Source organism: Octopus sinensis, linkage group LG5 (genome assembly GCF_006345805.1).
Source record: "Octopus sinensis linkage group LG5, ASM634580v1, whole genome shotgun sequence".
Lineage (NCBI taxonomy): Eukaryota > Metazoa > Mollusca > Cephalopoda > Octopoda > Octopodidae > Octopus > Octopus sinensis.
The window spans coordinates 65,101,898-65,123,918 of NC_043001.1; the positions used below are offsets into that span (position 1 = coordinate 65,101,898).

General features: G+C 39.1%; 1 protein-coding gene across 2 annotated transcripts in view; it reads left to right on the forward strand.

Moving 5' to 3' along the window:
* Nucleotides 1–22,021, forward strand: part of LOC115212170 — a 140,292-nt gene that overhangs the window by 113,993 nt on the left and 4,278 nt on the right. The window contains exons 11-13 of one of the 2 annotated variants that reach the window (XM_036502713.1): nt 2,072–2,126; nt 8,558–8,688; nt 11,456–11,566. In XM_036502713.1, coding sequence (XP_036358606.1) covers nt 2,072–2,126; nt 8,558–8,688; nt 11,456–11,566 — 297 coding nt within the window. The remainder of the gene's footprint in view (nt 1–2,071; nt 2,127–8,557; nt 8,689–11,455; nt 11,567–22,021) is intronic. The other variant, XM_036502714.1, reaches the window with a different exon arrangement.

Sequence of the window (22,021 nt, forward strand, 5' to 3'; positions counted from 1 at the left end):
CCTCTAAACAGTAATTTTCTTCCTGAAACACCTCTTGCAGCTATTGTAGTTTTACTTAGTACCAGTTTATCTAATGCACTTCATGTTTTATCATTTAATATGGTTATACCACTCCCAGTATTGAGCTGTAATCTGATGTTTGTTCCATTTATTTTCATGTTTACAAACTTTCTAAGTATTTCATTATCCTTATCATTTTCAGACACACTGTATAAATTTTTATTATGTTTCCTGTATGCATCATTTTTGGATCCTTTCCTTATTTTTGTGCGACAATGAGAACTTTTGTAACCTTGAAAACCACAACTGAAACATTTAAGTTTTTTGAACAAACAGTCATACTGGTCATGTATTTGACTACATCTTGTGCATCCACTTTGCACTTTCTAATGATTTTCTTTGGTCTTATAGCCTGTATGTTTGATATATCACGTTCATGTATTTTCTCATTGTCATGTTTAAGATTTATTATCCGTTGGCAGTCTTCTGATATCTGTTGAAGAGTAATATCATGGTTCAATATCCATTGATAGTTTCTTTAACTTGAACTTTTCACACTCCTGGTTTACTATTCTGGCATAGTAAGTCAGCCTCTACATGTTTTTGTCAAATTTAAACAGGACCATTTCGTGTTGAACAAAGATCTTTTTTCACTAAAAAGTTTTGATAGTGTGCTTATTGTATCTTCAAATCATAATTCTCCAGATTTTGGGTGTTGTATATAATTAATATACTTTTCATGTTTCACTGGTGCTAATTTTCTTAGCAAAAGCTAGTCTTCTGGTCTTCTTTCCAGTCTGAATATGCTTCAATATTTCCTCAAAATGACTATAATAAGCAGCAAACGAGACACCTTTGTCTGGATTATATCTAAATTTGTTGATGGAGCTTGCCAATGAATCTGGTCTAAATGCATTTGTAGCATTTTTTTGTTTCCTTGAGGAGAACCTGTAAAACCTTGTGTTGCTGTTTTTGCAACTCTATCACGGTTGATTATAATTCTTCCATGATAAACAAGATGAATTTTTTGTTCTCATAAACAAAAAATATACAGTTTGCAATAATTCAAGTGAATCTCAAATACTTCTCATTACCAATTGTTATATCGTCATTGATGATATATGGTGTGTGTGTAACAATATATCACAATACCAAATATAACTGTATAACAATAAACAGTGTAACAAGAGTTGGTTAACTTATTATAACCGTTTGCACAATAACACTCCAACACTGAATCAGTTACGAGACTAATGCTCTCACATTTCGACCTCAACTCATTACTGGCTCATCTATTTATAGACTTGCCTAGTCCACTGACAGTCATGTGCAGGGGTGTCAGTTTTCTCCACAACAATATCCTTCAGACTGTGAGGGCGCGTGGCTTAGTGGTTAGGGCATTCGACTCATGATCGTAAGGTTGTGAGTTCGATTCCCGGCGACGCGTTGTGTCCTTGAGCAAGACACTTTATTTCACGTTGCTCCAGTCCACTCAGCTGGCAAAAATGAGTTGTACTTGTATTTCAAAGGGTCAGCCTTGTCACTCTCTGTGTCACGCTGATTATCCCCGAGAACTACGTTAAGGGTACACGTGTCTGTGGAATGCTCAGCCATTTGCACGTTAATTTCATGAGCAAGCTGTTCCGTTGATCGTATCAGCTGGGACCCTCGTCGTCGTAACCGGCGGAGTCTTTTAATTTGGAACATAAATTGACTTGAAATTGTGATGGAAGATTTTAATTTAGCTCACTTTACAACAGAAAATTTATATTATTGAACCAGAGACTGTCTCAGGTAGGTGAAATCAAAAGGATTGACATCAAGTCAATTTGATCAAGTACACCGATGACTTAAGGTAATCCAGCTATGATCATCCTGAAATTTTTCTGACATACTGTAATTTAGGCAAGAATATCCACTGTATTCTTATATGGGATAGATGTTATTGTCCATTTAACAAATCATACTATTTATAATGTTATACAAATTTTGGTTCCAAATTTTGGTGCTGTGGCAAGCTAGTTGTTATTTATGATATGTTATAATATCTTGTCTTTTCATATCCTCTAAGAAAATGCAACCTCAGGCATGCTTCTGATGTGAACTCTTTCAAAGAAAGCAGTTTAGTAAGTATCATTTATTGAGTTCCATCTTTTAAATACCATTTTTGATTAGGATTTATTGAATATCATTTTGTGAATACTGCTTTGTTAAATTATATTTTCAGGGTTTTAGTAAATGTTCTGCCCTCTTGCTTGTGATATTTTGAAAAGCAAAAATGAATTGTAACAATTTAATGAAAATCCACAATGTAGTTGTTTCCTATTATTTTGTTTTATTTTAAACTAAAAAAAAAAAATTTAACCAATTTTTCTGGTTATTTTCTTTTTTTATCTTTTCACTGTTATAATGGGAGACAAGGTTTATGATATTGGGCGAATATCACCTTCTCCCATTAAATATTGTTCTTTGTGTAGTTCAGGCTCCAGCAGGCAAGGAAAGAAGTCTTTAAGTACAAATGTAATTTATAAGAGAATAAATCTGTTTTTGTTGTGCCCTTATAACCAGTTTGCCATCACGAGCCTCGTGATCTCGCGCATGGCAAATGAGATCTTGCTCCAGCGAGATCTCATCCAATATGGCACTGACTGCTTGTGCCGCTACAAGGGCTCCCTCACTGAGTACGGCAGTGTGAAAACAGAATAACTGGAGCAGGCACAAGAAAGAGCAAAGATGGTAACTGATCGCAAACAACAAGATATGGTACAAAAATGTGACAAGTCAAATAGAAAAATAATTGCAAGAAATATAAATTGGCATGCACAAAATTTGACAAAATTTTCACTGGCAGAGTATTGGAATTGTTCAGTAATGCAAGAAAGCAATTGTCTGTCATAGGAAACACAAAAGAGATTGTCAGATATAATTCGTTTTAGTGAGTGTTTTGGATCAATGCACAGTGCGACCAGTCTTGGTGACATAGGGTTTGTTTGTGTTAGGTAGTGGCGACGAAGGTGTAGGTGATGGTGTGGTCAAAGGTGCATGTGCAGGTGGATGTGTAGATGGTTGTAAAGTATCAAAGGAGGGCATGTTTGGGGTGTCATTGAAGTTTTGGGTGTGCATGATAGCACATGAAATGGTCCCTTATAAGGAGAAATGAGAGGTCCTTTGACAGAATCATCCTGAACAAAAACATGAGTCCATTTGTCAATGTCTGGTGGGGCGTGAGAGGGAATAGACTGGTCACGCGGATGCAAGGGTGGAAGACTTGAGAAAAATTAGCGAAGTCTGGTGACATACGATGTTGGATCAGGAGGCGATGAGTTGTCTGGTGCTAACATTGTACCAGGGAGTGCCAGGGTGGTATCGTAAAGGAGTTCAGCAGAGGAGAAACATAAGTCTGCTTTAACAACAGTGCGACAACCAAGAAGAATGATAGGCAGGAATTTTGTCCAAGACTGCAGATCAGGAGTGGCGCATAGAGTGGACTTCAGTTGCCTGTGAAAATGTTTGACCATCCCATTGGAGGCTGGGTGGTGGCTGGTCATACGAATGTGATGAACATCTAGAATTCCTGATAATTCATGAAATAGGGAAGCCCCAAACTGGCGTCCGCAATCAGTTGTTATTTTAGCTGGGACACTAAAGCAAGCAATCTAGTTAGAAACGAAAGCTCAAGCAACTGACTCAGTGGAAATGTCCACTATTGGAATGGCCTCTGGCCAACAAGAGAAATTGATTGACACATGTCAATATGTAAGAGAAACTGCGACTGACAGGCCATGGTCCAACCAGATCAATGTGGACATGGCGAAAGCGAGTCTCCAGAGGAGAAAACTGTCCAAGAGGAGCACGAATATGTCTGTGGGTTTTAGAACACTGGCATTTTACACAAGAGTGTGCCAACTCGATGATCATCCAGCGCATATTAGGCCAGAAAAACCAAGCTGTAACAAGCTTCACCGAGGCAGTGATGCCAGGATGTGACAGTGAATGCAAAGCATCAAACACAGAGTGCTGGTGGTTCTCAGATACAAATGATCTGGGAGAACCAGTAGCTGTGTTATAAAGAATGGTACCTTAAGTAGATGGAAGTGGGAGATAGGCAAACTTGTAACAGGACAGCTTGGTAGAAGCTAAATCCAAAGTGTCCAGAGCTGGCTGATCCTGTGCAATGGCAGCTAAATTGATTGCAGCAGGAAATGAAAGGGAACACACAGGAAGATGAGAGAGTGCATCAGCAGGCACGTTCTCTGCTCCAGGTATGTGCTGAATGTCACTCGGGAACTGGGAAATGTAGTCCAGGTGATGAAAAGCGAGTGTTTGTCTGATTTAGATGACAGAGCAAATGTAAGAGGCTTGTGATCAGTATAGATCACAAAATCTCGGCCCTTGAGTTGATGTTGAAAATGATGAACAGACAGGTAGATCGCAAAGAGCTCGCGATCAAACGTACTGTACCAACGTTCAGCTGTCTTTAATTGACAAGAAAAAAACACCAAAGGTTTAGTCTGATTGTCTATGGTGTGCTGCAAAACAGCACCAACCGCAGAATCCGATGCATCAACGGTTAAAGAGAGAAGTGCATCAGGATTCGGATGTGCAAGCAAAGGGACAGAAGCTATTTCTTTCTTGATTGACTCAAAAGCAGGTAACGCCTTGGCATATAAAGTAATAGGAGAATTCTTTTTGTTATCTGCTTTCAACAGCTGAGTCAAGGGAAGTAACTTGTCTGTACAATCACGAATGAAGCATCTGTAGAAGTTGAAGACTCCCAAAAAATGGCGAAGTTGGCATAGTGAAGTGGGGGGGGGGGTGATGCGCTGAATTGCATCGACTTTGGAAGAGAGAGGTCTAATCCCATTGGAGTCGATATAATGCCCCAGAAATTCCAGAGAGGACTGCTCGGAAACACACTTATCGGGGTTGATTCCCACATTGCAGGTGTGAAGACGCTGAAAGAGTTGATTTAAGTGTTGGAGGTGATTCTCATGCATGTCGCTTGCAATGAGTATGTCATCAACATAAGCAAACACAAAATCAAGTCCATGGGCAACTTCGTCGATAAATCTTTGGAACGTGCTCTTGGGAGACCAATTGACTGCATGCAAAGTGATCTCTGAATGCTTTGGTTTGTCTGTAGTGAGACGCAAAGGCCAAATAGAGCAACTAGAACTTGTGTTGACCAGGAACGCCTCATTAGACATGCGGTCCTTCACAAAAAATGCATGATTTGAGGATAATTGGCTGGAAGTGCTTGATGTGCTGAAACCCTCCCCAAGTTGTTTCTTGCTGACTGGAAAGAACTTGGCTGAATGCATTTACTGGCTTTATGCTGATACCTGGTGTGGTACCAACAAAGACTAGAACTAAATGAAAAGGAATTGGTCGAATGTGAATGAGACTGGTTTCGACTGCGATGGCATGAAGTGTTAGAGTGCCCTCCCCAAAGTGCGTCCATTCAGTGTGTTAAAGAGTCAAGTTTCTCCACAATATCATCATGTGATGAGGAAGACGCAGCAGAGGAAACCTCTGAGCAAAAGCAGACATGGTGAGGTGCTGGCTGGACAGTGAACTCTAAAATCATATCAGCCATGGTAGCTAGTTGATCCATGGTGTTGGTATCAATCGCTGTGGCTAAAATGTTTTGCACATTGGGAGGTAGTCAGGAGAAGAAAAGCTTCCGTAAGAGTGAGTTGTCCTCAGTTGTGTTGCTGAGCTTGTGGACATGCTGTAAAAATTGAGACGGCGTCCTCTCTCCTAACTCCTCATTTTGCAGTAGCTGTTTTAACTTAGACTTCATGGATTTAGTGTTCCGTCGGAGAACCTTGGATTTGACTAGCTTGTAAGTCGCATCTGGACGAGGATCAGTGATGAGATTCCTGACTGAAGTAGCGAGTAATGCAGGAATGCTACAAAAGAGAAGCTTTAACTGTTGCTGCGAAGGTACCGCATGTGCCACAAAATACGCCTCCAACTGTGCGAACCAAACCATGACGTCACCAGTAAAAGAAGGAAGATTAGGTAAACTTATATTTTTCTGTCAGAGGAGAAAAGGAAAAGGACCAAAACACCTACAATAAGTGTTGTTGGAAATAACAGCGTGTGTGCGAGAGGAAAAAAAATTTTTTTTTTAGCAAAGTTTGTTGAATTGTGTACTGTATGCACAGATAAGAAAATTTTTGTCACCAAACCTGTTGTTGTGCTGAAAGAAAACAAAAAAAATGCCAAAAACACTGTGATTGTATGTGTGCTTCTTTCTTTTTTTATTTGTTTGTATTTTTTCTGTTGTTGTTGTTTAACCCTTTCGTTACTATATTTCTGACCAAAATACACCCCTCATGAGTTTCAATTAAATTCTAAAATAATCATGAATCTAGGCTTGTTTCATTAAATAACTGTAACTTTTTTACTTATCAACATATTAATATGATATTTGGAACATAATTAAAGAAAGGGTTCTTAATCAATTCTATTGCATAACTTTTGTCTCAAAGTGACTTTAATTAAAGGTAAATCCAGGTAAATTGAGCAAAAGGTAAAAATATTAAAATTTTAAATTGAGCAAAAGGTAAAAATATTAAAATTTTGTTTAAACATTACCATAGAAAATGAATCATCAGCTAATATTCAAATGGGTATGCAACAAAATTTTGATAAAGAAGAATTGTGCACATCACTATATCATCAGTTGAATTTAATGCACAACAGGTGTACCATAAAGGTGGAATAAAGTGAAATACTGGAATCCACCGTAAGTTTGACCGAACTAAAGAAATCGGTCAAAAAATAATATACGGCCCTGGTTATGGTATGGAAGTGATAAATTCCAGACCACATCGTTCCCTAGGCCATGCTGACTAACATTATTTTCCCTGTATAAAAACTAAATCCACGCAGTACCCAGTATTTGCTTTACAAATTTTCCGAAATTTGAAACCCCATTTTGTGTTTGTTTACATTCTGCGTAAGTTTGTTTCCACATTGATCGCTTCAAACAATAACTTCCAGACCACATCATACCCTAAGCCATGCTGACTAACATTAGTTTCCCTGTATAAAAACTAAATCCACAACAGTACCCAGTATTTGTTTCACAAATTTTCCAATTCGGAATCAATGCTTGATAACATGAAACTCCTATCCATTTTCAAAGTTGAAGAAAAATCGATGCCGAAAAAAATGTGGAAAAAAATCTCCCAAAATTCAGGGAATTAAAATTACACGTCGATCGTTGTACAAAACTAGATGAACTGTTTACGAAGCATAATCACATGTTTTCACGAATGTACTAAAAAGATTTGCTCTGATATTCTCATTTAAATATGAATAGGTAAATTTGGGCGGCTTTGGGCGGTTTGGTCACATTAACCAAAATTTTTTTCGGGCGGCTTTGAGCGGTTTGATAACGAAAGGGTTAAGAGACCATCAGCAAATGGCCGGCGAACTGGTAATGTTGTGTTTCATCATGTAAGGCAATCCGAAAATTGTGGTAGACAGGAACGATGGCTGGAAGTTGATGGTCAGCTTACTGGAAGTTGATGATCGGCTTGCTTGAAGTTGATGGATGGCTGGAGTTGTGGCCATTGATGTGTTTATTAGTTGGGAGTGAGTGGAACCCACCAGTCTGTGATTCGGTTGAGGCATCTATACGATAAAGCTTGCGGCTGCTGAAAATCCTTTTTCTATGTTGGGGTCACCATTTTATAATGGGAGGCAAGGTTTACGATATCGGGTGAATATCGCCTTCTCCCATTTTATATATTGTTCTTTGTGTAGTTCAGGCTCCAGTAGGTGAGGAAAGAAGTCTTTAAGTACAAATGCAATTTACAACTGGTTTATTTACAAGTTTCACAGAATAGGTGAAGTGTGTTGCTCTCAGCATACCAACTCAAGCTGTGTGCGTTTTGTTGTATCTCCGTTAACGCGGGCCCATTGCCTCTGCAGATACGACATGCAGATGGGACTAGCTTGGAGACCCAGCCAGCGAAGTCTGTTCAGCAAGCACTCGTGGCGAGAAGAGGATGAATCTGTTTTTGTTAGGCCATTATAACCAGTTTGCCATCATGAGCCTCGTTGTGCAAATGGATGCAGGTGAGGTCTCGCTCCATTCTCGGAGATGGCAATGGCTGCCACGAGATCTCATCCAATATGGTGCTAATTGCTTGTGCTGCTACACTGTCAAACAGTTTTGTATTCTTAAAATATTACAAATAATTACAATAATTGTTAAAAATATTTTTTATATTTTTAGTATTGCATCTATTTTAAATTAATATTTTACAGCCATCTGAAATATAGGCTTTTGTTGTTGGCTTTCTCAATTTAAACTCAATCAACAATTGATAAAATATTAATAATACTCTGCAAAGTATATTGTTAAATAAGTACTCATTTGTGTTTAATTAGATTTAAATAATAAGAATGTTTTTTATTTTATTTATTCATTTTATTGTATTTTTATTTTGATGAAATGTAACATTTTAACTTCACTGAGATTTAAATGAAAAATGAATCATTCTTTGATATTTTTCATCAAAATAATGAATATTTGCAGAATGAACTGTATGATGATGATAAACTATGGAGGAGACAACCTGACACTTTACAACAAACATGTGTTAAAATGCATAACTTATTAGATGATGCTTTCCAGTTAATTAGTATGAATTTGCCACAACAAAACTTGTAAGTTGATTTTTGTGAAATTGTTAATCATATAACACACAAACCATGTGGTAACTTTTTCATTTTAAAAAAGAAAGGAAAATAACTTTATTCCAAATTGTGCTTTTGTATTATGCAGATAGCAACTTGTTTTCCCATATATTTTTCTTCACTGGTTATATTGTATACTTTTTGAAGTGCAAGAAATATTTGAATTATAATAAATAAAAAGGGTGTAAGAGTAGAGCTCTGGTAAGTTCATGTAAGTACGCTGCTGTTGCTGCTACACACAAAAAAAAAAAGATGAAGCTGATTAGCAAGGATTTACTCACCAACAACACTTGACCACTGGTTTACATTACAGTACTTCTTTTATCTCTGCTATTACAACACTCTCTTTGTCTTCTCTCTATCACACACACACATCCATCTCTCTTTCCATTGCCCTACCTACTGTATCACACTTGTTATCAAATCCTACCTTCTACTTGTATCTCACCTCCTATTCTGCCTCACTTCAAAGATCAAGGGTCATAGAATCTAATTAGGTTAAGAGAGAGACTGGCATGAAATGTAAGTTAACCTTTTAAAACACAATTTTCAGTGAAGATATTAGATACAAAGTTGCAGTAGTTGGGAAATGATGACAAGGCGTATGATATCATCTACATAAGATATGGTATATTTAGCAGGGACTAATCATTGTGGTACTTTATTTAGAATGTTATAAAGATTAAATATGACATACTCCTTCAGGTATTAGACAGTGGCCATGCAGGAGCACTGCCATGAAGAATTTGTAGTTAAATGAATTCACCCCAGTACTTATTTTTTTAAAAGCCTGATACTTATTCTATCGATCTCTTTTGCTAAACTGCTAAGTTATGGAGATGTAAACACACCAGCACTGGCTGTGAAGCAGTAGTGGGGGACAGACACACACACACGCACACACAAACACACACACACAACAGGCTTCTTTCAGTTTCTGTCCACTAAATCCACTCACTGAACCCAGAACTATGTGGTTGGGAAGCAAGCTTATTACCACACAGCCACGCCTGTGCCTATAAGATGTATTTTTGTGCGTAATATGGGTTGGTGATGTTTAGATTGAATCTTTCTAGAATTTGTGAAAGTCGGGTGTGGATGGGTTATGTATCTGTAAAATGTTTTAGATGGGCTTCAAAATTAGGATTATTTTACACATTCTTCAAAGTCTAATGGAAGACATGGCTGTGTGGTAAGAAGCTTGTTTCCCAATCACATAGTTCTGGGTTTAGTCCCACTGCATGGCACCTTGGGCAAGTGTCTTAAGGCTGACCAAAGCCTTGTGAGTGGATTTGGTAGATTGAAACTGAAAGAAGCCCATCGTATATACATGTATATATATAGCTCAGATCTTATCTACTTCATTCCTTAACTCTTCTATTTTTATTTGCACACCTAGCAACCCTGGTTGTCTACCGGGAAATATGCAAAGAACTTTTTTCAGTTTATCATACTTCAATACATTAAAAAATCCACAACCTTCCATCTCAACAAACCACTATTGTCCCTGAAAGTTGTTTTTTATATTTACTTCAGATTGCTTGAAGCTAACTTTCTTCCCACATCTCAATCCCTGGATCTTATATTTATATATAGTGGACTCATATATATCTTTTATATATATATATATATATATATATATATAGTGGACTTGTATATATACATATATGTATATATATTTTGTTGTGTCTAAGGAGAGTCATCATGTCAATATGATTAACACACACACTGGTTTAATTCCACTCATTTATTGAATATCTGATTTGTTTTTGTTTTCTCATTTTTAAAAAAATATATGTATGTGTGTGTGTCTATGTTTGTTCCCCACCATCACTTCACAACAGGTGTTAGTGTACTTACATTCCTGTAACTTAGCAGTTCGTCTAAATAGATTGATAGAAAAAGTACCATGTTTAAAGAAAAAAAGTACTGGGGTTGATTCATTCAACTAAAAATTCTTCAAAGTGGTATCTAAGCATGACCGCAGTCTAATGATTGAAACAAGTAAAAGATAAAAGATAATGGTGAATGTAACAATTCCATTATTCTTTAGGTGTTTTTGATGAAGGTCTATCATTCTGTCAGACACTGAGATCTTGGAGTTTCTGGATTTCCTTATTTCTGGTGTCTGATGGAAGGCAAGGATTTAGTTTGGATCCAAGGCGGATGGTGTGAATCTCATATTTTATGTTCCTGGGATTTTGGTGGCTAGTTTTGGAAATGTTTGAAAATTTTCTGTTAAATTGGAGGTTTGTTCTGTGATGTTGTAATAACAAGGGGCAACAAAAATACCAATTATTTGCAACCGTTTATACATTTCAATCACCTCATTACACCACCATCACATTACATTATCATACCACACTACATTACCATCACATTTTATATGGAAGTGTAATGTGAAATGGTTTCAAGGTTTAATGATTGCATCTATAAGAATGTAGAATATTAAAGGTGAGAACATGGAGGTGTAAGGTGATAAATGACCATTGTATAAAAAGCTATATCTAACACTGAGTAACACAGTACTCTTCCTAATGTTGAATACTGATATATTCTACCTAATATTGATTACTCATGTACTCTGCCTTATATTAATACTGAATATTGAAGTACTCTGTCATCTAATTAATACTGGATACTGAAGTACTGCCCCATTTATGAACATGCACTTTACAAAAATTGTTCCTTTTTGAGTCAATAATCTCTCTCATATATTGTGTTTGCTTTTATTTAGAAAGAATATATCTTCTGGTGATCAGTCTAATTTCCCAAGAAGAAATATTAATGAGAAGCAAAGGTGTCAACACCATAAAAAGTCAATTACAGAACAAGTTTTAATTAATAGGTAATTATTGTTATTATCATTGAGTGAGAGAATAGCACATGCCATCAAAGTGACACTGGGGTACAAATATACGAAGCCCAATATACCCATCATGACTACCCATCTGATAAGGGTACATTAGGCACAGGCATCACAACCATATGTGTGTGACATGGTGATCTCATATCAAGATAAACAGCTCAGTTAGAATTTTCTTCAGGTTGAGTAGCCCATCCTGCTCAAAAGGTCCCTGAATAAAGATTGTTTAAGGATGTTGAACGAACCACCCATGTTTCCAAAGGTGAATTATTCAAACCCCAAAGAATTCCTCTCAACACATGGCTATGACACTATCCCACTACTTCTGCTTGTGATTGGCCACTAAGGAACATGCTCAACTGGTCATGGTCAACCAACTGACAAACAAATCTGTGGTATTGAGAATAATATTTGCTGTAGCCAATCTTTTATACCAAGACAAAACAATCAGTTTAGACCAAATGCCATGGGAGCCACTACCTGGTACTGCATAAGGGCATTTGTTGTTGTTGTTGCAGCAGCAGCAGCAGCAGCAGCAGCTCCTCCTCCTCCTCCCAACCACACATCTATTCCTAGTTTCTGCATTGAATAGATACCATGTCAAAGGCTTTCTCTTTGTTGGCAAAAGCCATGTACAGAGGTTTATTTTTGGCTAAAGCAAATACCACCATGGGTGATATCCAGACTTCAGTGAGGAAGGGAAGCCACTGGATTTGGTTAAAAAGAGATGGTAAGCAATGGTTAGAAGAATATTGACCTAATAACCAGTTGATGTAGCAAGCAGGGCCTCATTTCAGTGAGAGGGTGCTGGTGTGCAATGATGCTGTCAAGAGGAAGGCCCCAAAATGGCATGCATTCTCCTCTGATGACCCCATAAACTTTTTAGCATTCAATATGCAGACCTTCCAACTGGTAGCACTTGCATCTGCAAGTTGTTTGCAAAAAATCTTCTGTGGTTGCCTTACCAGGAAGATGGCATCAGTAGTGCTTTTCCCTGGCACAAAACCAAACTGCATCTCATCTAGACTAACTCTCTTCCTAATTAGTTGAGCTATGATCCTCTCTGTAATTTTCATCACCTGGTTCAGCTATTTGATACCACTGTAATTATTTTTGTCTAAGGCATCACCTTTACCCTTGTTACAGTTCACTATAATGCTACTACACCAGTTGTTGGGTATTACTCCTTCATGGAGAAACCTGATTAAGTATATAGGTGACTAGGCTATATCTTACTCTGTCAAATATTTTAAGCATCTTAGCCATGATTCATGATGGACTGGGAGCATTAATTGCTTTATATACCACACTACAGTTGATTTGGATAGCTGGTTCCTCTGTTGGGTCCATATTAGGTAGACTCTCCTTTCATTCATTCTCTACATTTAACAGCCTTTTATAGTGGCACTTCCACTTTCTTTGAAGAACCACTAACTGCTAATGAACTGTCATCCATGTAAATGCACTTCTTTCCTACAACATCACAATTTTCTCTGACACACTATCTTGTAATTTGAAACACCTCAAGCCACTGATCCTCACTTCACAGAACATTGGCAAACTTCTTTCATTGTTTCTCCCCTAGCTAAATATACTTGTCTCCTAGTTTTCCTTCTAGCTACCTAATATAGTTCTCTGCTACTACCACTTTTCCAGTCTTTTTAGACCTATTTCATTACTCTAATTGCTCTGACTACTATACTGTTCCGTGATCAGGTCATTTTAGGTTTGGTTGGGACTTTGCACAAGCCACAAATTTGGTCAATGGTCCTCGTTAAATTGTTCTGTACAAACCTCCAGTTGTCTCTATGTTATATGTTACTACCTCCTCCCTCTCACCAAATGCTTCAGTTAGAATGTCTCTAAATCTCTGAGGATCTTTAAGCTTCCAGATGTTTCTTTTCTAGACTGGTTTGTTTTTTGGCATCCTTTTAGCCTGGAGTGTGAAGTCACTAATGACTAACCTTATGTTGAGGAGTGCACTCTTCACTTGGGAAGGTCTTTGCATTTATAAGCAACTATGTTTCTCACTTTCTGGTGAGAATGTAATAAATCTGGTTTGTATGACTATTTGACTGCTAGATGAACTGGTAACTGGCTAGTTTCCTGAAGTCAGTATTGCAGATCATAAGGTCATTTGCATTGCAGAACTCCAGCAGCCTAGTTCCCTCCTCATTGTGGGAACTGACTCGATGAACTCCATGGGAGCCACCTGGATGCTGCCCAGCATGCTCATTGAAGTCACCAACTACAAAGAGAAGGTCAGTGTCATTTATTGATGAAGTAATCTGCAAAAGGGTGTCATAAAATCGATCTTTCTGTTCATCTGGCAACCCTGGTTGAGGAGCATAGGCATAAATAATAGTTGCTGTTCTACTTTGCAATACTAGTCTAAGTTTAAGTATGCTATCACAATCCCTAATTACCCTGATCACCTTATTAACCTATTTCTCAGCAAGAAGTATGCCCACACCACCAACTGTATCACTATTTCCTGCCAAGAAGATTTTGTACTTATGTTCTTTGAATGTGAAGAATCTAGCTGAAGCTGCTCTTCATCTTACTTTTTGAATACAACATATGTCTACATGCCTTCATTCCAGCACCTCAACAATCTCACCAGATCTACCTTTTAATGTGCCCACGTTGAGTGTGCCAGAAGGGTGGATATGGGTGATGTAGGGGTGGCAAGAGGGGAGCAGGGGGATGGAGGACTGCATTCTGCATCTGAAAAGGTGGCTTGCATGGACATTTGCAAGATATATTATAAAAGTTCATATAAGTTTCACCTTGCATTTAATTTACTGTTATTCACATTAGCCACATCTACCAGAAGAAGATGGAGTGGTATAAACCATTGCTTACATAAAGATAAAATAGTGCTGATAATTAACCAACTGGCAAGTACACTTGTCATTTATCCATTTCCTATGCAAGCAAGCTAGTTGTGACTTTTTATATCATAGTACTGTTGCTGCTAGTAAACTGATGTAAGATGGAGGGAGGGGGTTTCCTTTTAGAGAAGAAAGGTTCCAAGTGAAAGACTTTTGATATAGGCAGTGATGGTGGGATGGGAGCATGCACCAAGACTAGCCAAGCCACATGGCTACCCCATAGCAGAAACATTGTAATAAAGGAGACCAGATAAAATATTCAACAGGCTAAAACAATGCAACTTCCAAAACGAAATTTTAAAGATGACACAGAAATAAGCAACAACAAAATAGCTTGAGAGAAGGTATAGATATATACATAAACATATATGTATGTATGTATGTATGTATGTATGTATGTATGTATGTACGTACATATACATACATACACACACACACACACATACACACGCATACACATATACATTTATACATATACATACTTTCCCTGTTCATATTTGATGGACATATAGCAGTACACAAGCTGACTCAAGAAATCTCTAGTGAAGCTTTTTATTGATGTACCTGAAGAGATCTAGAACGGGTTGAAACATGTTGTACCCAATAAAGTCTATTACTCATTCCATCTCCTATTTTATTAATACTGTTACCCTAACTACCACTATGAAGTTCCTGCAGTAAATCTATGGATAACAACAGATAATTGAAACTGTACCGGTGCTTTACTCATCATCCATTTATACATTTTGTACAATTTCTTCATTATATATGTGTGTGTGTGTGTGTGTGTTGTGAATATCGCTAGTCAATAGAATTCAAAGTTCTGGAACTTGCGAGAATGTTTACAAGGTGTCTCGATTTTTGGTTTACATTATTATTACAATCTTGAGTTTTACAGTTGGAATAAACAGACTTCGCACCTGTCTGGAGTACCACTGTGTTTTCTTCTTTGTGAGTAAACAAGAGAAGTATATTGAACCACAGACAACACACCTATCTGGATTATTACTCTATTCTTTGTAAGTAAACAAGAGAAATATAACAAATTGGCATCGCCAATAGGATACTGTTGTCATTTTTGTGAAGTGACATCTTATGATGGGGTAAAAAAGACTATTCTTGTAGAGTGGACTTTTTACTTTGGCGCTCAGATATAATTATTTGAAAGGTAAACAACCAGTTTTGCACATATGCTTCATTTTAGATAAAGCAATAATTTAACTATTTTTACATTGATAACAATGGCAAAACAAAGCGGTGAGCTGATAGAGTTACTCAACTTCAGAGGGAACAAATGGAGGGATAGACACAACAGTACAGAGAAGATATGGAAGCTTTGAGAAGGCTGATTCAAGTTCACATTTCTGAAAAAGATTCCAGTCCAAGTTCCCGTATTCCAACTTCTACTGCTATCCCACCATTTGTTGCTTTTGACTCAGCATCTGAATTGTGGCCTGATTATTGGACAAGATTCTGCACCTTTATTATGGCAAACACTGTACCTGACCAGCACAAGGCTCAAATGTTTTTGACAAATTAAACTGTTGCCATTTATAAACAACTGGCGAATCTGGCTAATCAACAGAGTCCACCAAAGGATATTAATGAGCTGACAAAAGAGAAAAATGCCAGCTTTATGAAGGAACAATTTAACCCAGAACATTTCAAGTTCTCGAGTGACATGCAACAGAAGCCTGGTGAAACTCTCCAGGATGTTGCTACCTGTGACTTTCCTTCTATAACAAACCCTCAAGACGAAGCTCTTAGATACAGATTCGTATGTTCTGTCAGCAATAAAGCTGTCTTAAAGGCTCTTTATAAGATCAAGGACACGCTGTCCAAGTCGCAACTGAGACCAAAGATGCAGCAAAGGTTGTCAAATACACTGTCTACAATTCCAAGACCAGGCCTGTCAACAAGATCGAGCAAACCCAGAATAAGGGTCAATGAATAAACCACCAGCAGTCTAATTCCACAGACCCTGAGTTGAAGTCTTACAGATGTGGAAAGGCCTATAAAGTGACAAACTGCTCCTGCAAAGAAGTCAAATGTCACTTTTGTGACAAGAAAGGACATTTGGAAGCTGTTTGTAAGAAGAAGCAATGGGAACATTGTTCCAAACCTTCTGTGAAGAGAATCACAGAATCCTGAGTGAATTTCCTGATGATACTTCTAAGTTAGTTGTACCAATAACTATCCAGGACCAACAGTTCATGATGGAACTTGACACTGCAATTACTAGAAATTTCGTTTCTTTGCTGATCTGGAAACAACTAGGAAAACTGAAGCTGGATGATGTCAGACATCGTTACAAGTCTGCCAGCAAGCATGACCTGCCTGTGCTGGGAACTTTCATGGCTGAAACCAAGAATCCAATGACTGGTAAAGAAAGCACAATTCCTTACATTGTCACCAAAATCCTTGACCTGAACTTGCTGGGATAAAACGATATCCAGACACTAGGAATTTCTGTAGACAATGCTCTTGGACTGAAATGTATAGAGAGTTAAGACAAGAGTAAGCATGCAAAAACATCACATCCTAAATCCTCTAACGAGCTTAAACTTCCCTGCAATGACATTGCCACAATCTCTGTGATGAGTTTCCAAATCTTTTCAAAGAAGAATTGGGATGTCTTAAGGATTTCAAACTGGAAGTAAAATTCAAGTCTGATGTGAAGCTGTTTTTTCACATGGCATGACTGGTTCCATTCACTCTTTGTGCTGACCTGGCCAAATATTACGAAGAAGGTATCGCAAAGGAGTCTGGAAGCAAGTCCAGTTCAATGAGTACGGAATGCCAGTGGTACCGATTTGCAAAGCACATAATCTGGGAACACTGAAACCCAAGTTACAGATTTGTGATATCTACTCAGTTGGCATCAACAATCAGCTAGAAGAACACTGTCATCCAATGCCACTCCTAGAGGAACTGATGCAGAAGCTGGGAGGTGGATGCGGTTATACAAAGATTAACTTTGCTGATGCTTACAACCAGACCAGACAGGCAGCAGAGAGTCAACGAAGGCTAGCTCTCAGCACACTTCGTGGAGTACTCCTGCAGCAACAACTCCCATTTGGAATTAAATCAGTGCCTGCTTACTTCCTGGAGATTATGGAAAATCTGACCAGTGATCTGCCTGGAGTTGCTGTTTTCCAAGATGATATGCTTGTTAGCAAGAAAGACACAAATAACCATTTGAGCAACCTGAGGCATTTGCTCTCTCGTCTGAACGACAAAGGACTCAAGTGTCACCATGAAAAGTGCTTGTTCACACAAACCAATGTGGACTATCTTGGCCACACCTTATCAGCCGAAGGAATCGTGAAGGGATCCAAAGTTGAGGCAGTCATGAAGATGCCACCTCCTATAGATGTCTCAAGCTGAAAGTCTTTCTTGGGTTTGGTTCAGTTCTACAGGAAGTTTATCCCAAACCTGGCCACTATGGTTGAGCCACTTTACTATTTAACCAAGAAGGCACTTCCTTGGAAGTGGGGAGATGAGGAGCAAAGAGTGTTTAAACAGTTGAAAAGATTACTATCTTCAGATCAAGTCCTTGTACATTTCAACCCAGACAAGCCTCTTGGACTGGTTTGTGACGCATCCAACGTCAGAATTGGAGCTATCTTGTTTCATCGCTATCTAGATGGAAGTGAGTGCCGATTTGCCAATGTGTCCAAGACTCTCACATTTGCGTAAAGAAACTACAACCAAATCCACAAGGAAGCCCTATCCATTATCTTTGGCTTGCAGAAATACTACCAGTATCCGTACGGATGTCAGTTCATACTGGTGACTGATCATAAACCAGACAGCACTGTTTGGCCCGAAGGAAGGGACACCACTTCTTGCAGCCAACCGACTAGCTTGATAGGCTTTATGGCTGAACCAGTTTGACTACACAATTGAATACCAGAAAACAGTGGATCATGGCAATGACAACAACTTCATCAAGGGGAAAAGTGGTGAAGACATGGACATGGTGTGCACCATTAGAGTTCTCCATTTTCAAGTCAAACCTTTAGATGGAAACATCCTCTGTTAGACTCCAGCAATAACTACAGTGATGCACTATGTCTATGAAGGGCGCCACTGAAGCACACTGAGATGAAGTTGAAAAGTTCTGGAAGTTGTTCGATTCACTCAGTATCTACCATGGATGCCTCATCCATGGATCAAGAGTTGTGATTCCACAGAGCCTACAGTCCAATATCCTAGATCTACTGCATATCAGACACTTCGGCATGGAACGTATGAAGTAATTAGCAAGAACCACTTTCTACTGGCCTGGTATTGATGCAGCTATTGAAATAGCTAGTCAACGATGTGACTTATGTGGCAAACATCAAAACAAGCCATCCAAACCTGCAGTTCACCCATGGATACTACCAGAGAAGCCATGGAGGTGCTTATACATGGATCATGCTATCAACTTCATGGGTACAAACTGGCTGGTGATCACAGGTGCTTTCTCACGATTTCCATGTATTCATCCAACATCATCCACATCCACTAGAGCCACTCTAGATCTGCTAGAAGACTTCACTAACTTCAGATATCCTCACATGCTGGTCACAGACAATGTATCAACTTTCCTTTCTGAAGAATGTCAGAGCTGGTGCAAAGAATGTGGGATCATACACCTGACAGGTGCACCATACTATCCAGCTACTAATGGAGCAGCAGTATGTTTGGTACAATCTTTTAAGCAGGCACTGAGAAAGTCTTCTCTGTTCCCAAAATGAGCTTTTCAGGCGTTTTTGATGGAGTACTGGTGAATGCCAGCATCCTGTGGACTCTCTCCAAGCGAACTCTTGATGTCTCAGCAGATTCGGACTAGGATTGACTCTTTGCTGCCCTCACCAGCACACATAGCTCAGAGCAAGCAATCCAAGGTGTCATAAAATGCAGAGATGACAACAGATTCAGGAGGTGTCACCAAGGTAACCAAACAGTACAAGACTGGTCATCCTGTATATGCACTGTACTACGAACCTCGCCATGACAAGCAGCCCCAATGGAGAGCAGCAGTCATCATGAAGTCTTTGGGTATGTCAAGGTTTTCCTTATGGCATAGTATGGAGATGGCACTGGGAACAACTACATCCATGCTATGCTTTTGCAGAGGACTGTGAACCTAGCAATGAGACTGACAATACTTCCAAACTTCCAACAGATCATCCAATGGAAATCCTGGAAGAAATGTCACAAACTCAGAGACAGACAAGACCACTTCTATCCAAAACCAAACCGCTTGTACCAGAGTATGAACCGGACAACTCTAGACAATCCAAAAGAACACCCAAGCCTAGAAAGAGAATTTGTTGTTGATCCTTCTAGTGTAGCATCAGTTTTGGTGGGGAGGTGTTGTGGAGATCACTAGTCAATAGAATTTAAAGTTCTGGAACTCATGAGAACATTCACAAGGCGTCTCGATTTTTGCTTTATGTTATTATTACAGTCTTGAGTTTTACAGTTGGAATAAACAGACTTCACACCTATCTGGAGTACCACTGTGTTTTCTTCTTTGAAAATAAACAAGAGAATATATATGTATACACACACACACACACACACACACACACCACACACACACACACACACACACACACAAAAACCCACTCACATATATATATGTGTGTGGGAAATTGACTGGCAAATGTTGGTGCTGCCACCTACAGTTGCTTTCAGAGTAAGAGAGCGAGAGAAAGAGAGTTTACTAAGAAATAAAAAGGAAGGCAAAGATTTTGTTTAAGGGGACAGAACCACTCAGAGTCTATATTGTTTTTGTGCCTTATATATATATATATATATATATATATATTGGTAAAAACAGTAAGATAACAAAAGAAAGAAAGAGACCTCAATATTATGTAAATAGAGGAAATTTATCTGTAAAATAATATGTGACAATTATTCGGTTATCTGAAGAGATGGCGGTGTGGATTTCCACCTCGGCATCTGAAACTCAGAGTTTTATCTTGGCTACTGAATAATTGTCACATATTATTTTACAGATATATATATATATATATATATTATATATATATATATATATCATCATCATCATCATCTAACATCCGTTTTCCATACTAGCATGGGTTGATTGTTCGACCGGGGTCTGGGAAGCCAGGAGGCTGCACCAGGCTTCAGTCTGATCTGGCAGTGTTTCTACAGCTGGATGCTCTTCCTAACGCCAACCACTCGGTGAGTGTAGTGAGTGCTTTTTACATGTCACCGGCACAGGTGCCAGGCGAAGCTGGCAATGGCCATGATCAGTTGGTGCCTTTTACGCACCACCAACACGGAAGCCAGTCAAGGTAGCACTGGCAAGGCTACATTCAGATGGTGCATTTTACGTGCCACTGGCACAGGTATCACAACTACAATTTCCATTTGATTTTTTGATGTTGATGGATTTGACTCAATAGGTCTCCTCAAGCACAGTGTGTCATCATCACAGTGTGTGTGTATATATATATCATCGTCATCATCATCATCATTTAACGTCCGCTTTCCATGCTAGCATGTGTTGAACAATTTGACTGAGGACTGGTGAACCAGATGGCTGTGCCAGGCTCCAATCTGATCTGGCAGAGCTTCCACAGCCGGATGCCCTTCCTAACACCAACTACTCCGAGAGTGCAGTGGGTGCTTTTACGTGTCACCTGCATGAGGGCCAGTCTGGTGGTACTGGCTATGGCCATGCTCGAAATGGTGTTTCTTTACGTGCCACCTGCACAGGAGTCACTCCAGCGGCACTGGCAACGACCTTGCTCGAATGATTTGTTTAAGTGCCAGTAAGGTGACGCCGGTAACGATCACGCTCAAATGGTGCTTTTTACATGACCACCGGCATGGAAGCCAGACACCTGCTCTGGCAGTGATCCTGCTTGGATGGGGCTGTTAGTGCTCCACTGGCACGGGTGCCAGTCATCGAATTTGGTTCAATTTCGATTTCACTTGCCCCAACAGGTCTTTGCAAGCAGAGTTTAGTGTCCAATGAAGGGAGGTTGGCATGGGAGCCAGTTGTTGGATTTGGTTCGATTTCGAATTCAATTTCGATTTCACTTGCCTCAACAGGTCTTCGCAAGCAGAGTTTTATGTCCAAAGAAGGAAAGGTATGCATAAGTGGGCTGGCTACAACCCTGGAAAAGGCCACAGGTTGTGGTCTCACTTGTCCTGCCGGGTCTTCTCATGCACAGCATATTTCCAAAGTTCTCGGTCACTAGTCATTGCCTCGGTGATGCCTAATGTTCGAAGGTCGTGCTTCACGACCTTGTCCCAGGTTTTCCTGGGTCTACCTCTTCCACAAGTTCCCTCAACCACTAGGGTGTAGCACTTTTTCACACACCTGTCTTCATCCATTCTCGCCACATGACCATACCAGCGTAATCGTCTCTCTTGCACACCACAACTGATGCTTCTTAGGTCCAACATTTATCTCAAGGTACTTACACTCTGTTGAGTATGTACACTGACATTACACATCCATTGGAGCATACTGGCTTCATTTCTTGCGAGCTTATGCATGTCCTCAGCA